Source organism: Vidua chalybeata, chromosome 4, assembly GCF_026979565.1.
Source record: "Vidua chalybeata isolate OUT-0048 chromosome 4, bVidCha1 merged haplotype, whole genome shotgun sequence".
Lineage (NCBI taxonomy): Eukaryota > Metazoa > Chordata > Aves > Passeriformes > Viduidae > Vidua > Vidua chalybeata.
This window is the reverse complement of record NC_071533.1, coordinates 45021733-45035528: the sequence shown is the minus strand read 5'-3', so window position 1 is coordinate 45035528 and position 13796 is coordinate 45021733. Positions and strand designations below refer to the sequence as shown.

The following is a 13796-nucleotide window of genomic DNA, read 5'->3' as shown; positions in this document are numbered from 1 at the left end:
CATAGCAACAAGGAAAGGCGGCAGAGCCCGGCCTCCAGTCCTCGCCCCACGGAAAAACGTGACGCTGCTTTAAATCCCCCGGGGCTGTTCAGGGCATCCTATGCGTGAGACTTCCCAGCCTGGGCGCACGTACCTCCTGTCAGCCTCTTAGGGAAGCAGAAGTGAGGGAAGGTGTGGTAGTGTTCACTAAAATATCTGTCCGTGGCTTTTCTCCCGCTGCCACAAGGTGTCCAACTGGACACAGACCTTCTGGATGTTCTTACAGAGGTACTTTCTGCAGGTGCAGTCCGTGTGACTGAATAAAGCACTGCTACAGAAAGGCACAAACACGTGGTTGCTTTTGTGCCGTTTGCACCTGTCGCTCCCCTCAGCCTCTGGAACTAACACTGTAATTACAGCGTATCTGGCTTCATTGCAAATTCTGACATCGTGTTACAAATGTGTTGATTTAGAATAAACTTAAAATTTCTTTCGAATCTCTCTTGAGTTTGACTCATTTCCAAACACTTCGGGCGGATAACAAAATTGTTAAGTCAGAACTTTGGCGGGGGGGTGGAAGGGAAATGAGCTGAGCACTGTCCCATTTGCCCAGCACTAACATCATTCTAAACCAAAGTTATGTTCTGATTTTGCAGCTGTAGCTGGAGGTAGCTCCCAACAGCCGTAGCTCGGCACTGCGGAGTCACTTGGTTTTAACTTCCTCAGGTTTGCAGCAAGGAACAACCCCATTTCTCAGGACTGCAAACGCGCTCATCTCCCAGCGCTTCCCGAGCTCCCGTCCCAGTACGTGAGGCGGGAGCTCCGCCCACGGCCCGTCACAAAATGGCGGCGGCGGCGCTAGGACCCCGCGGGCGCCACGGCGCGCGGGCGCTCCCGCACCAGGCAGGAGGCGGGTCCCAGAAGCCTCTGCCCCGCCCCCTTGGCCTCTCCTGCTTTTATTGGAGAAGGGCGACGTCAATCTTGCGCCTCCGCCTATCGCCAACGCTCACCTCCCGGCCCCGCCCCCCGCGGCCGGGCGCCACTTCTTGGGAAGTTGACGGCTGGAAGCGGCGTTTGGAGCGCGGCGCTCCTGGGTTCTGTAGCCCCCCGTGCCTTCGAGCTGGAAGCGGCGGGGCAGTGGTACGAGCGGAGCCCGGAGAAGCAGCAGGAGCGGCGGCCGCTCGACCCCTCGCCGCCGCCGATGGAGGCGAGCCTGACGTGCGCCGTGTGCCTGTCGCTGTTGGAGGAGCCGGTGACGCTGCCGCTGTGCTCGCACAACTTCTGCCGGGGCTGCGTGCTGGAGTGCCTGGCCTCGGCCGAGGCCGCCCGCCTGCAGCAGCCGCAGCGGAGCCCGGGGCAGGCCCGTCTCGGCCGCGGGGCGCCGGGGCCGGGCCCGGGCCCGTCCTGCGCCCGGGTGCCTTGTCCTCTGTGCAGGAAGCTGTGCCTGCTGCCCCGCGGCGGCGTCGCCGCCCTGCCCGTCAACACCACCCTGGCGGAGGTGGTCAAACTCTACCGGTCCGGCGCGGCGGGCGCCGCCATGGCCGGGGAGGCGGCGCTGGGGCCGAAGCCGGGGTCCGACCTGCTCTCCCTGCAGGCGTTCGGGGGAAGCTGCCAGAAACATCCGAGCCGGCCGGTGCAGCTCTACTGCCGCATGTGCCGGCAGGCGGGGTGCGGGCAGTGCGTCTCCGAGGAGCATCAGGGCATCTTCCACTCTGTCAACCTCATAGACACGGTGTACCAGGAAGAGAAAGTAAGCGCGGCGCTCTCCGCTCTAGGGGTCTGGCTGGGAGGTTGGGCTGTTCACTGGAGATCCCACCGGGCACGGGTTGTTTTTACTCAGAAACACAGGAACAAACGCGGGATGGTGGCAGGTGAGAGGCAGAGTGCTAGTGCTGCTTTAGGGCAGTAAGGAGTTGGTGGACTGCCGGGTTGTGCCTTTCCGGGCTGCCGTCAGACTGCATCCAGCGCACACAGGGGACCAGGCGTATTACAGCAGCAACAGATCTGAGCCCAGTTTACCGAAGGATCTAGAGAGTTATTTTGGGGTGATGTCGGGTGTTTGTTTGATTCTGGGGGGAGAGGTGTTGATGTTTGGTTTTGTTATTGCTGTTTCTCCAGGAAGATCTAACAACTCCAAAAACCCACCCACAGATGTTTTGTTTATAGGCTCTCTAGCTGTGATAGGTAATTTGGGTCACACATAATTACATATTTAGGGATAGATAGTTTGAGTGAGTAGTAATAAATGTATAAGCCAGATGCTTTACAGTCTGCATAAGAAGGCAGCTGCCTGCCATAATTGTTGGCTGCCTGGTTGTAGAAGTTGTGATTTTTAACAAAATAGGGACTGTTTGGGTAGAATGAGCTTTTCTTGCCCTGTGCAAGTTGAGATGCAGTAATTGAAACAACTGCAGGGCAGTGATGAAAAGTACGGATATAAAAGTTTAAATACAGCACTGACTATTCTTTAAGACAAAAGTTGCTTTTACACTGATTTACCTTCTGCCTTTCCCATCAGCAATTGTATGTCACTTGGGAAACCAGGGGAAAACAGCCTTTGCAGTAGACATACTACTACATAATGTGAAGTAGTGATACTGCAGAGAAATAGAGGAAGACACAGTGATAATATTAGTTTAAACTCAAACAGAAATACATTGATTATGAACAGCTTTCTGTTTTAGCAATGTGAGGTATAAAAACAAAAAGTATCGCACAATTTTTTGCCTAACTGGGATATCACCATTAAAACTTATATTGTGATAAATGTATGTGAGGGGAGGGGTTGAAAAAGCCTGAGGAAAACAATGTTTTAACTATAAAGTAGTCATTCTATGTATGGATTATAGGTAAGCCTAAGAACATTACTTTGAGAAACAGCAGAAGAAAGTTTGTGTACTAATCCAGGAAAGCATTAAATGTTATTAAGTGATGTTTTGAATCACAAAGCTTTTTTACCATATCGTTCAGAATATCACAGAATTGATGGGGTTGGAAGGACCTCTGGAGATCCTCCAGGCCAAACCACTGCCAAGGTAGTGTCATCTGGAGCAGGTGACACAGAATGTGACCAGGTGGTGTTTGAATGTCTCTGGAGAGGGAGGCTCCATAACCTCCTTAGGCAGCCTGTTGCAGTGCTCTTCCACCCTCAGTGTAAATAAATTCTTCTTCATGTTGAGGTGGAACTTCTTGTGGTTTAATTTATGGCCACTGTTCCTTGTCCTGTCTTTTCAGAGGGCACCACTGAATAGAGTCTGGCACCCTCCTTTTGGCACCTGCCTTTGAGATATTTATATACCTCAATGAGATCTCCTTTCAGTCTTCTCCAGACTAAACAGGCCCAGCTCCTGCAGTCTCTCCTCATAAAAGAGGTGCTCCAGACCCCTGATCATCCTTGTGGTCATCCACTGGACCCTCTCCAGTAGCTCCTTGTTTGTCTCAATATGATTCTAGATAAGCACTGAAATTATTTATTTTATGGAAGGATAAAGTTATAATTAAGTGTTTCAATTGTCTTGCAGTTAACCTTCTTTAGCATTCTGAAACAGATGAGGATAATAAATGAGAAGCTGGTGAATGAGATCTCAAAACGACCGAATGATGCAGATGTGAGTTACAAACGCTGGATATTGTGTGTGTATGCCTTTAATTCTCTTCTAGTGGTAGTTTATTCACAACCTGGAGCATACAGGTGCTCCTTGTGGCATAGATGTGCTCTGAGCTTACTTAGAGAAGTCACTCTGTGTCGACATTGCTATTGCATTTACATCTGTTCTTGTGTTCTCGTGCTTCTAGATGATGCTGAAAAATGATGTGGAGATAATTGAGCAGAAATTCGGAGAAATTTTCAAAACTCTAGAAGTGAAAAAACAGCAATTACTAGAAGATGTTGAAAATCAAAGAGGTAAAAAAGAGAAAGCATTTCAGATTTGGAAGAAAATGAAAGAAACTCACAAGAAGACCATTGAGAATTTTTTGAAGGATTGTGAAAAGCTTGTCCATGAGTGTGATCCTCAGTGTTTCCTGGAGGTGATGGCATTTTGGTTTTGATAGCAATTGTCTAAAGAACTCAAATAGAGTCTGCTGTATTGTAGATATGATTATAATCGATCAGGAAAAACAAAGTCAACAAATGAAAAATATAGATTAAAATTACTTAACACTTCATACATTTTTTTATAACAATGTTTTTTTATTTTTAGAAAAGTTTGAGAAAGTTTTATATGCAGCTTATCCGTGATTTTTACTGTTTGCTTTCTTAAGAAACAGCATATTGCTGATTTCTGCAATGGGTCCTTTGGTGCCTCCAGATAAATGGGACGTTAGGAAAGAGCAGTTTTGACTGTCTGGTCAAGGACTTGTAAAGGAAAATTTAACTTTTACTTGAAGTAAAAGCAACTCCTACTTTTGGAAGAAATATTATGATTCCAGTGATTAGTATGTCACTAATCACTACCACATCTCTTTCTCAACTTATTCCTTTTCTTCCTTTTGTTCCTGCTCCCCCTGTTTTCTTGTCATTCCCCATCCCATTTTCATCTTCCTCCTACTATGTCTCCTGGTTTGCTTCATATTCTGCCTGTTACTTCTGTTCTTCCTCCACTTTGCCTTCTGTTCTTCCTCCACTTTTGCCTTTGGTTCCTTCTTAACTTCCTCATCTTTTTCTCCCATTCCTTCCGTTCATCCTGTTCCTCCTTCTGCTATTTGTTTTCTTTTGCTTTAACTTAGCACCTCCCTTCCTGCCCTCTGTAACATTGATTTTGTTGTGTAAAGATCCAGTAGTGGGATCACCAGGTTTTTATACGGAAGCAGCTCTAATCCAGTCAGGTTTTTTACTTCTCTTTACATGTTCTTTGGGAAGTCTCAGGTGAGCACAGTGTACTGCGCTGCACTTCTTACCACTATTATATGCCTGATTTCAAACTAAAAGACAGCTTTTTTTAATAGTATAATAGCATATTGAGAGCACATAGCAGAGCCTTTCCTGTCCAAGAAATACAAAATAGTCCTTCATTTGAATGTTTACAAGTACCTGAACTTCTGAAACTGATCAGGTGACAATACGGGCCATGATTTGGCCCATGGGCTCTGAAGGAGTTCTTTTTTGTATTTATCACAAAATATTACAAGATAAATAATTGTCACAGACATACTTGTTTAGGTTGGGGTTTTTATATTTGTTTGGTTGTTATTTAATGTTAACAGAATTATATTCTATAGTTCTGTGAAATGAAGACAGGTACTTCAGTCTCTGAAGTATTTTGATAAAGTAATGACTTCCTGATAGTTGGAGAAATGCTCATATCTTAATTCTCATTTTATTTATAGGTTGCCTGTGGCTTGAATACAAGGTATATTTTCTCATGTTTTGTTAGTTCTCTAATTTTCTTTCAGATTTTTAAGATTAAAAACTAAAAAAAATAGCTATATTGGCTATCATAAGATAAGTAATTTTAATTTAAAACAGTATTGAGTAATTAAGAGATTCTTATAATCTCAGATTTTTGGATGCCCAATATTCCAAATTTTAGGAAATGTGTCAAGAATTTGAGTGACATACTATCTGGGATTAGAGATAATCAAGCTTTTGAATTATCTCCCTATTAAAAAGCGAATATAGAAATTCATTAATACTTGGGGATTGGATATTTTTCAGATATCTTATTTAAACTCAGTAACACTGAAGCATGCTTGAAGCTTTTACAGAAATCTTTCAGTGTAAGAGAATGTTTGGAGATTCTGAAGTATCTTTGTTTTTGTGTTGGTAGTGTACATACTCTGTAATGTCTTCTAAGGGTTCTTAATTACATTTCTGAGAACCTTTTAACCTGCATTTAAGAAAGAATATTGGAAATGGAGTTCTTTAAAATACATTGTGTTTCAGACTAACATTAACAATGCTCTCTGAAGGAATATAATTCATATTCAGGCAATGTACACTAAGGAAAGTGGAGGGAGTAATTTTTTGCTGACCTACTAGCACTACTTCTTGCAGTTTTCATTGATTGCGAAACCTAATTCAAGTGAACAATTCTAAGTAAAAAAACTAAAGAACTTAACATTTTATTGTAGACAGAACTTTTCTAATTCATTCTGCTTCCTAGCAATTTGTTTAATTTTTTTTTTATTAGGCAGGTATCATTTAGCTAGCATGTAAGCATAAAGAAAAATATTCTAGTTGCATTTTTGGTTGGTTTTTTTTTTTTTTCTTCCTCTTCCAGAATGAAAACTCAGCTTGATGTGATGAATATAGCATCCAACTGGGAAAAACCACCAGTGTATATGCCAAAGAAGATAGATATCAAGTCTGTGGTTAATGAAATCTTAGCATTGGAGTTAACACCTGTGGATGTTAACATTGTTCAAGGTGGGGAAGAAGGACTTAATTAAGACAAGTTTTGGGAAGTCTAGAAATCTGGAACTTGTGGAACCAATTGCTGATAAACAACCTGCATTGCAAACACGTGCTAGAAAGCATCTGAGCAAATTAAATGGATGATAAATTCTTGAGGGGTTTTTAAATGCATTTTATGAATGTGCTTTCTCTAGCAGATTCCTAGGCTGTATGTTTGCAATCTGCAGTACTTTTGGTGTCCAGCTGATAGCGCCACTGTCAGGAGTGTGTTGCTGAACTAGACGGGCCTTTGTTGTGGTGTCATGCAAGTGTTGGCTATGCTCACATTAAGTGCCTTTACCTCACAGGAGGAGGTGTTATGTTTTCTGTAAGGCCAGACATTTCCAGCATTTAAAGAAATGTATTACACAGGCTTCTTGCTGTATATTACAGAAAATTCAGCAAGGACTAGAGTCTCACTTAGGGCACTATATTTTTGTTCTTAAATGGAATCTGTTTAAATGCACAGTAACCTTTCAGTGTTTTCTATATTTAATATATTGTCCATCGCTATCCTCATGCTTTTTTCTAATAGAGCTACCTTACGAAGGAAATGAGAGCTCAACTCTATTTAAAGATACCTTAAAGCAGTGGCAGGACCAGAAGAATATACCCAACACATTTCTTGTAAGTTATTGGCTATGTGTTCTTCAGTATGGTACTGTTTTGGCTGTTTTGGCTTATCCAAATGAAATATGTCTGCTGCAAAATATTTTTCAGCCTGTAACAGGACAGGATGAAGCAGATGGTAGCAGGATCCCTACTCGCTTTATGTCAATATCAGAAATGTCAGCATTTCAAAATATGAGCCACGAGGTATGATTGAACATCAGTTGTAAGTATGGCTAAGTTACTATTTGTTGTGATGCAACTTTCTAAATAAGCTTTTAAAATGTTTTCAGTTTCCTCAGTAGAAAATTACCCTTACAATTCTAGAATGAAATCTGACTAGGATTAAAGCTGTCAGAATTTTACTCTTTTTTGCCTTTAGAAAGCTGAAACTTAATATTACTACTGACTTCAAATACTTGCTTTTATATTTAGTGTGGCTTTTTGAGTCACATCTGTAGCTTTCTAATCCAAATAAACTTCCCTGGTGTCTATTTGAAGAGGCAGTCATCTGCCTGTATTCTGTTTTCTAAAGAATAGAGTTCCATCTTGTAAGACCACATAATAATTTGACATGAAACTGAATTCAGTCTCTTTTTTATTTCATTTCAAATGATGCAGTTATGCAACTAGACTTTTAATTTTTATTTTTTTTTACTTACTAGCAGCTACATGTGGGTGGCTGGGTATTGTTCTAAACAGAATGATTCCAGTTACAGTTAGTGAAACATGGCTGGCAGTGAATCACATTATGCATGTTCTGAGAACAGTAGTGACAGATGGATTGAATTATAAAGTTGTTTAAGTCCTTTAAATACAGATTTTTTTTTTCTGCATTGTTTTGAAAAATACCTATTTTCTATTGCTGTTAAGAATGCAATTATATATAATAATGAACAAAACCGCCACCATCTAACTTAATTTCAGATGGCTATTTTTCATGGGAATTTGATTGAGAATTTGTTGCTTAATATCTAAGTTAGTGTTTTTATCTATTTTTGGGTTTGATAGTGACTTTAAATACAGTTTTCTGTAGTCTTCTCTTTCAAAACCTACTTTGTCATCAGAGTTCTATATGTATCTTGTTCAATTGTCTTTAAAACATTTTTTTCTGTAATGACTTGTGTCCTGTTGCCTTCCAGTAGCAATGGAAAAATATATTAGAAATTCTCTAGAGTACAGGAAAACTTTTCTTCAGGCTTAGTCACATGTGAGTTTTATAATCTCTGAATCTACAAATGCCATGTTAGATAATGTGATATTTTTTTTTTTCTGTAATTCTAGGAGCTACGTTACAAATACTATATGGAACTTCAGAAGCTCACCAATGTGTTTAAGACTCAAAATTTCCCTGCAAATAAAATGTATAAATTTGTAACTGCTGAGGCCTCCAAGAATAAGTCCTCAAGAACTCCTTTTATATCTTCACCTACCAAAGCAAATAAGACGTATAAAATAAAAGCGGAAGCCCTGCAAAGAGGAGGTGGCTTTGACAAAAGAAACTTTTCTGGAAGCAGTGCTCATAGCATCCCATCCACAAGTAGGATCTTTCCTGAAACAAATGGTGACTTAAAATTATTTCATGAGGGAAATGGCCAGGAAGTATCTGCTCCAGCCTTGTCAGATACTTCTCCAGACTTGTTAATTAAAGAAAAATGGCCAAGACAGGCATCAGCAGGTACTGTTTCCAAGGAAATGAACTCAAATTCTAGCACTTTATTGGACTTAAAGCCAGCAGCAACAGTGGCTGTTACTGCTTCAACTTCAGAATCTGTAGATGTTTCAGCAGAAAGACCTTCAGGTGTACCTTTTACTTTCAGTGCATCTAACAATTCATTACCAAGATTTAGTCGAGATACAGGTACATTTTCCTTTAAAAAGCAAGACAAGAGATGTGCTTTCCCTCAGTTTTATTTAGGGAGATATGATAAGGTGGATAAAACCAATAACCAGGATAAATATGGTCCTGAAACCGAAAACATAGTTTGTGATGCTTCAACAAGTCCTAATTTAGACTCAGCAGAAAGTGAGAACTTTTGCAATTCAGAAAGAGATTGGTTTGCAGGATCGGAAGCTAGCAATTCATGTAAGGTGTTACCATCATCCTCATTTTTTAACCAATCTGAGAAGCCATCTGAGAAAGAAACATTATCTCACATGAGGGAAAAAGCACCTTGTGCAAAGGAACTTGGAGGATACGGTACACAGAAACCATCTGTCGTAGGGGAACAAAAACCTCGCACCTCAGAATCCAGCACAACTGTAGCTTGTGGTACTTCAGAAACCAACACTGGAGCTGGAGTGAATGATGTCTCCAAGACCCCCCTTCTAACCAATAATTGTGCATTTTCTTTCAAAAGTAACTTTCCATTGCCTTCACCAGTATTTTCATTTGGAGGCATTCTCAGAAATACCTCTGATTTGCTGACTTCTTCCATGTTTTTTTCTGGAAACAGAACAGAAAAAATGGATCAGGAGAAGGTGAAATCTCCTGACAAAACACTTCTAAATCTAGGGAAACCCCTAACTTCAGAGTGTGCAGAGCCTGCTTCTCTTCAGAGTCATCCAAAATATGAAGGCTCATGTTTGCCTATGAACTCATCTGAAAATCCTGAAAGTGCAGAAAGGCTTGGTGATGGTAACACTCCTTGTCAGCCTTTATGTTCAGGAGTCCTTCCTGTTGAATATGAGAATGCATCTTCCACTCAACTCACTGCAGCAACACAGCAACAAAAAATGGTAAAGGATGAAGAAACTGTTAGTGAAAACAACTGTGTGTGTCACAGAAGGGAGGATGAACCTGAGCCTGTACAGTTTCAGAACACAGCTTGTTCTGTTCCTGGCATGTGCAATGATCCATCTTTAGGAGCTTCTGTGCTTGCAGTAAGTGAGACAGGAGGAATGCTAAAAGACAGCACTTCTGACACTTAAGAGCTAAGTCAAACATCTGTCTCTACTGATACCAGCCATGCATCAGAATATTTTTCTGTTGCTGGAGACAAAATGTCAGGTATAACAAAATCAGATGTGAAGAGAGACTGAAAAGGAAAATAAGCTGGAATAAAATAAATGCTACATAACACATTAAAAGGTGGGGATAGTTGTGATTTTACAGCTGTCTTCCCCACTTCTTCCCCACGATCTCGCCGTTTCTCTGTATTGGAAACATAACTGCTTATGAGCAGTACAATGTAATTAAGTGATTTTTATAGTATAGTCATTATCTCAACAAACAACCAAAAATGTCGTGTCCTGCTCAAGACCAAAGCATAGCCATAGATGCTGCATCTTCAAGAATGCAAACCTTCTGGGGTATGTTTGGGGGATGGGGAACTGAGGTGTCACAGAAAGCGAGTTGGGTGAAGCCTCGGTGGCAGGAGGTAGTAAATTGCTGTCTGTGTGCAGCAGCACTTGCACTTAAATGGGTAAGAGAGCAGCCAAGAGCATTCACCTCACAGGCAGGGAGGGAGGAGAGCCACAACAAAAATAAAGGATATTGAAGGTGTTACTAAAAATTGTTTTGCTTGTCTCCCCTTGGCTGCTTCCTTTTCTGTGATGTGTTAAATGTATGTTGAAGGTGTAAGTTCGAGTGTAATTTCCATCATTTATCTTGTGCTTTTGAAATGGAAGCATTGTATCAGTGTTCTTGTTACACACTGCAGAAGGATGTCAGCTACACTTCTGAAGTGCTGCTTTCAGGAAAAAGAAACATCACAATTAAGTTTCAGCTCTTCTTGGCAACAGTTTGGGAATACCTGGACAGATCAACTTGCTGTTTTATTGAAAGATTTTGGAGAACCTAGCTTTTAAAACACAAAAATTTTCTTTTAAAATCTGTGTGTAATGACAAGAAAAAAGGAAAACATCACTTCTTACTATATGTATTAGCAATTTAGAATTCATGGAATTCATCTAATTCAAAGTAATGATAAAAAGACCATCTTTTCTACTTTGCTGGCTATTTTGTTGGATCCAAGAGATAACTGTGCTTTAGTTATTGGAATACACAGACAGTAGCACTGTTTCAGAATAAAGTTCTATTTTGTTTACTGTGCATGCTTCAGCAAAAGCTGATGCTAGGCTTTAAGAAATTAATTCTGTATTAGATATGTCAACTGGCAGTATTAAATCAAAATGCAGGATATTTAATATTCCTTCAGAAGTTTTCACTGGCAACTAGAAAGATCAATAATCTGCAAATTGCCTCTGTAACTCTGTAAGAAAAATAACTACTTAAATTTAAATCTCTGCAGTCCTTACTAATATACTTACCGTAAATAAAACTTAGAGAAATTATTATTCTTTCAGGAAATGTTGACCTAATTTCATTTGTGTTCAGTTCTTGGCCTCAGTTTTTCTGTGGCAGTGCATTCCTTTATTAAATGTGCTGAAAATTATTAAATGTTTCTAGTATTTATCACAATTAATACTACTTTTCTGTCTGCATTATAATAAGGAAGGTGGTGAAAATTCTCATTATGGTTAGTCTTTTAGTTCTTGACGTTCATCTCTTAAATCTTACTGTATTTCAATTTTCTCCTAAGATTATTTTTTGCTGTTATCCCTAGACATTCTTGTCATGTTCTGCATGTGTAAGAGAGCAATGTTAATTCAAATCAATGAAAGACAAAGGCTGAGCGAGATGATAATGGCAGAGAGTGTCACAGGTGGAGGTTGGTCTCACTCTAACAAAAACAAGAACAATTTTAGAGTTAGATGAGGCGCCTGTAAAAATCATTTTACAGAAAGTTGCAAAAAATGTTTGTTTTTTTCTACACTGACAAAAAAATTCTTAATGAGCTAGGTTTAATCAGAAACCATTAAAAGTTTCTGAAGCTTAAGTATTTTCAACCTGTCTTCTGTTAATTTCTGTTATTTCATGAGAGTTTGATAAAGTTAAACTTCCATGCAGATACTTTGTCTCTTAGTGAAAAGACACCATCATAGACTCATAAAGCAAATATACTACTATGTACTACTTTGAAAGTAAAAGTTGTGGGTGTGGGGGTTTGTTGTAGTCCTGGGGCTGCTTTTCAAGCATTGTCCACGTGCCTTATAGCTCAGCATTCAAGTTTTACAGGGCAGATCAGATTCACACAGAAACCCCCAACATGAAGATCCTTGCCTACTCCCTTGGCCATACTATGCTGACCCAGAAGGGAGCCCTTCCCCTGTTCCCTGAAAATGATATGAGATTCAGAATAACCTCTGGGTCTTAGGCATGCCTCCTCCTGACTACTGTAAAAATTAACCTTTCCCTGGCTAGAAACAGGACAGTCAGTGATCTTGGGTGAACCAGAGCTTATTCAAAGAAATTGGATTCAGAGTTGTCCTTAATGCATATTTTGCTTTTTATCAATAGAGAATAACTTATACCGCTATCTTGATCATAGTCATAAAATTCAGTGGTGAGGACTGATGTCAAAGCCTCACTTTCCTAAGTTATCTAAACATAGGTATATGTGTGTATTTTTTCAGATTACAGGTAAACAAAAAGGCAGTGTTAAACATTTGTCTGAAAATACTGCTGAGAAATTTGCCCTTGCTGGGAAAAAAAGCAAAGAAAGATAAAAAACAAACAAAAAAACCCCAAAGCACCAAGGAAATAACATATTTTACTAAGCCCAGTAATTTGTTTTACATAGTTCTGTATCTTTCTAATTCCCTAAGATACAAGAGGTAAAAAACAAAGCAATTCTACATGTGGTTGGAAATTTTTAGTAGTCAAAATATTGCTATATTTGTATGAAGCCCTCTATATATTTCAGATTTTGTAAACTAAATCTGCAGACCAGTTTGAAAGCTTTTATAGTGGTTCATGACTATACTACTTCATGATTTAATAGAAACCTTGGAAAGCAGTTAAAACATTTTATTATAATAGCTAAAGTACTTGTTGAATGTACTTCACAAATGAGCTGAAAGTTTCTAGTGCTGTCCTACTGAGAGGCTAATGTCTCCAGCTGTCAGAAATGTGACGTTTGTTCAGTATATATCTGAGAGCTATATTAGCATGTGTCACTGCCTGGAAAAAAAGTGCAACTGAAATATAAAGTACAATTATTTGGTTTTGTAAATATTAAAAAATACAGTTTATTAAAAACAATTGTTTAGTTGACATTAGAGCTGCTTAAATGTCAATTTTTAAAGGTTAACTTCCTAAAGCAAACTTTGCATTATTTTGTATTTTTGGTTTGTTTATTATTGTATTATTGGTATTTAACTAAAGCTTTATTCTGAAATTGTATTTGATAACTCAGGTCTGGTAACTTTCTAACATAAAGACTGCTGATCTGTGTGGTAAGACTCTTAAGTACTGGTGCTTTGGTTGGTTTTTGTTCTTCAGGTAACATACTTCAGTTTCTCTTCATAGTTTTCTTCCAGCTGTTTAAATGCCAGTAGAACATTATTATTCGGATCATCACAGTTCACTCAGATTTGTTCTGGTTTAATAAAAAAAAAAAAAAAGGGAGCATTGTTCCCTTTTAAGTTGCTTTAAAAGTGAAGTATATATTGTATTCTAAAAAGCACAAATTCATCACACCCAATAGATTTAATAAGGAGTGAAAAATCTTTGAATGCATAGTAAGCATGTTTAACCTGAAGAAAGAAAAAAATCATTCTTCATTTAACCTGAAGAAAGAAAAAATCAAATAGATATGCACTGGAACTGTTTCATTGTTAATAAACCCTGTTGTGTAGGTAGGGTAAAAATGAAGAGAGCATTTGGCATGACCTCAAATACTGACACACTAGTTGCCTGGGGTCACTGCAGAACATTTATAAGCTTAAACTAATAATGCTGCAAAAGCTT

General features: G+C 39.6%; 1 protein-coding gene across 1 annotated transcript; it reads left to right on the top strand.

Annotated features, from left to right (window-relative positions):
• Positions 1–977: 977 nt before the first annotated feature.
• On the top strand, positions 978–11893 carry LOC128787027 (uncharacterized). Its single transcript, XM_053940875.1, has 8 exons — positions 978–1729; positions 3501–3587; positions 3775–4008; positions 5308–5330; positions 6201–6346; positions 6909–7000; positions 7094–7189; positions 8267–11893. Exons 1-8 carry the CDS (start codon positions 1181–1183, stop codon positions 9911–9913), a joined length of 2874 nt encoding a protein of 957 aa, XP_053796850.1. The 5' UTR covers positions 978–1180; the 3' UTR covers positions 9914–11893.
• The last annotated feature ends 1903 nt before the right edge of the window (positions 11894–13796 follow it).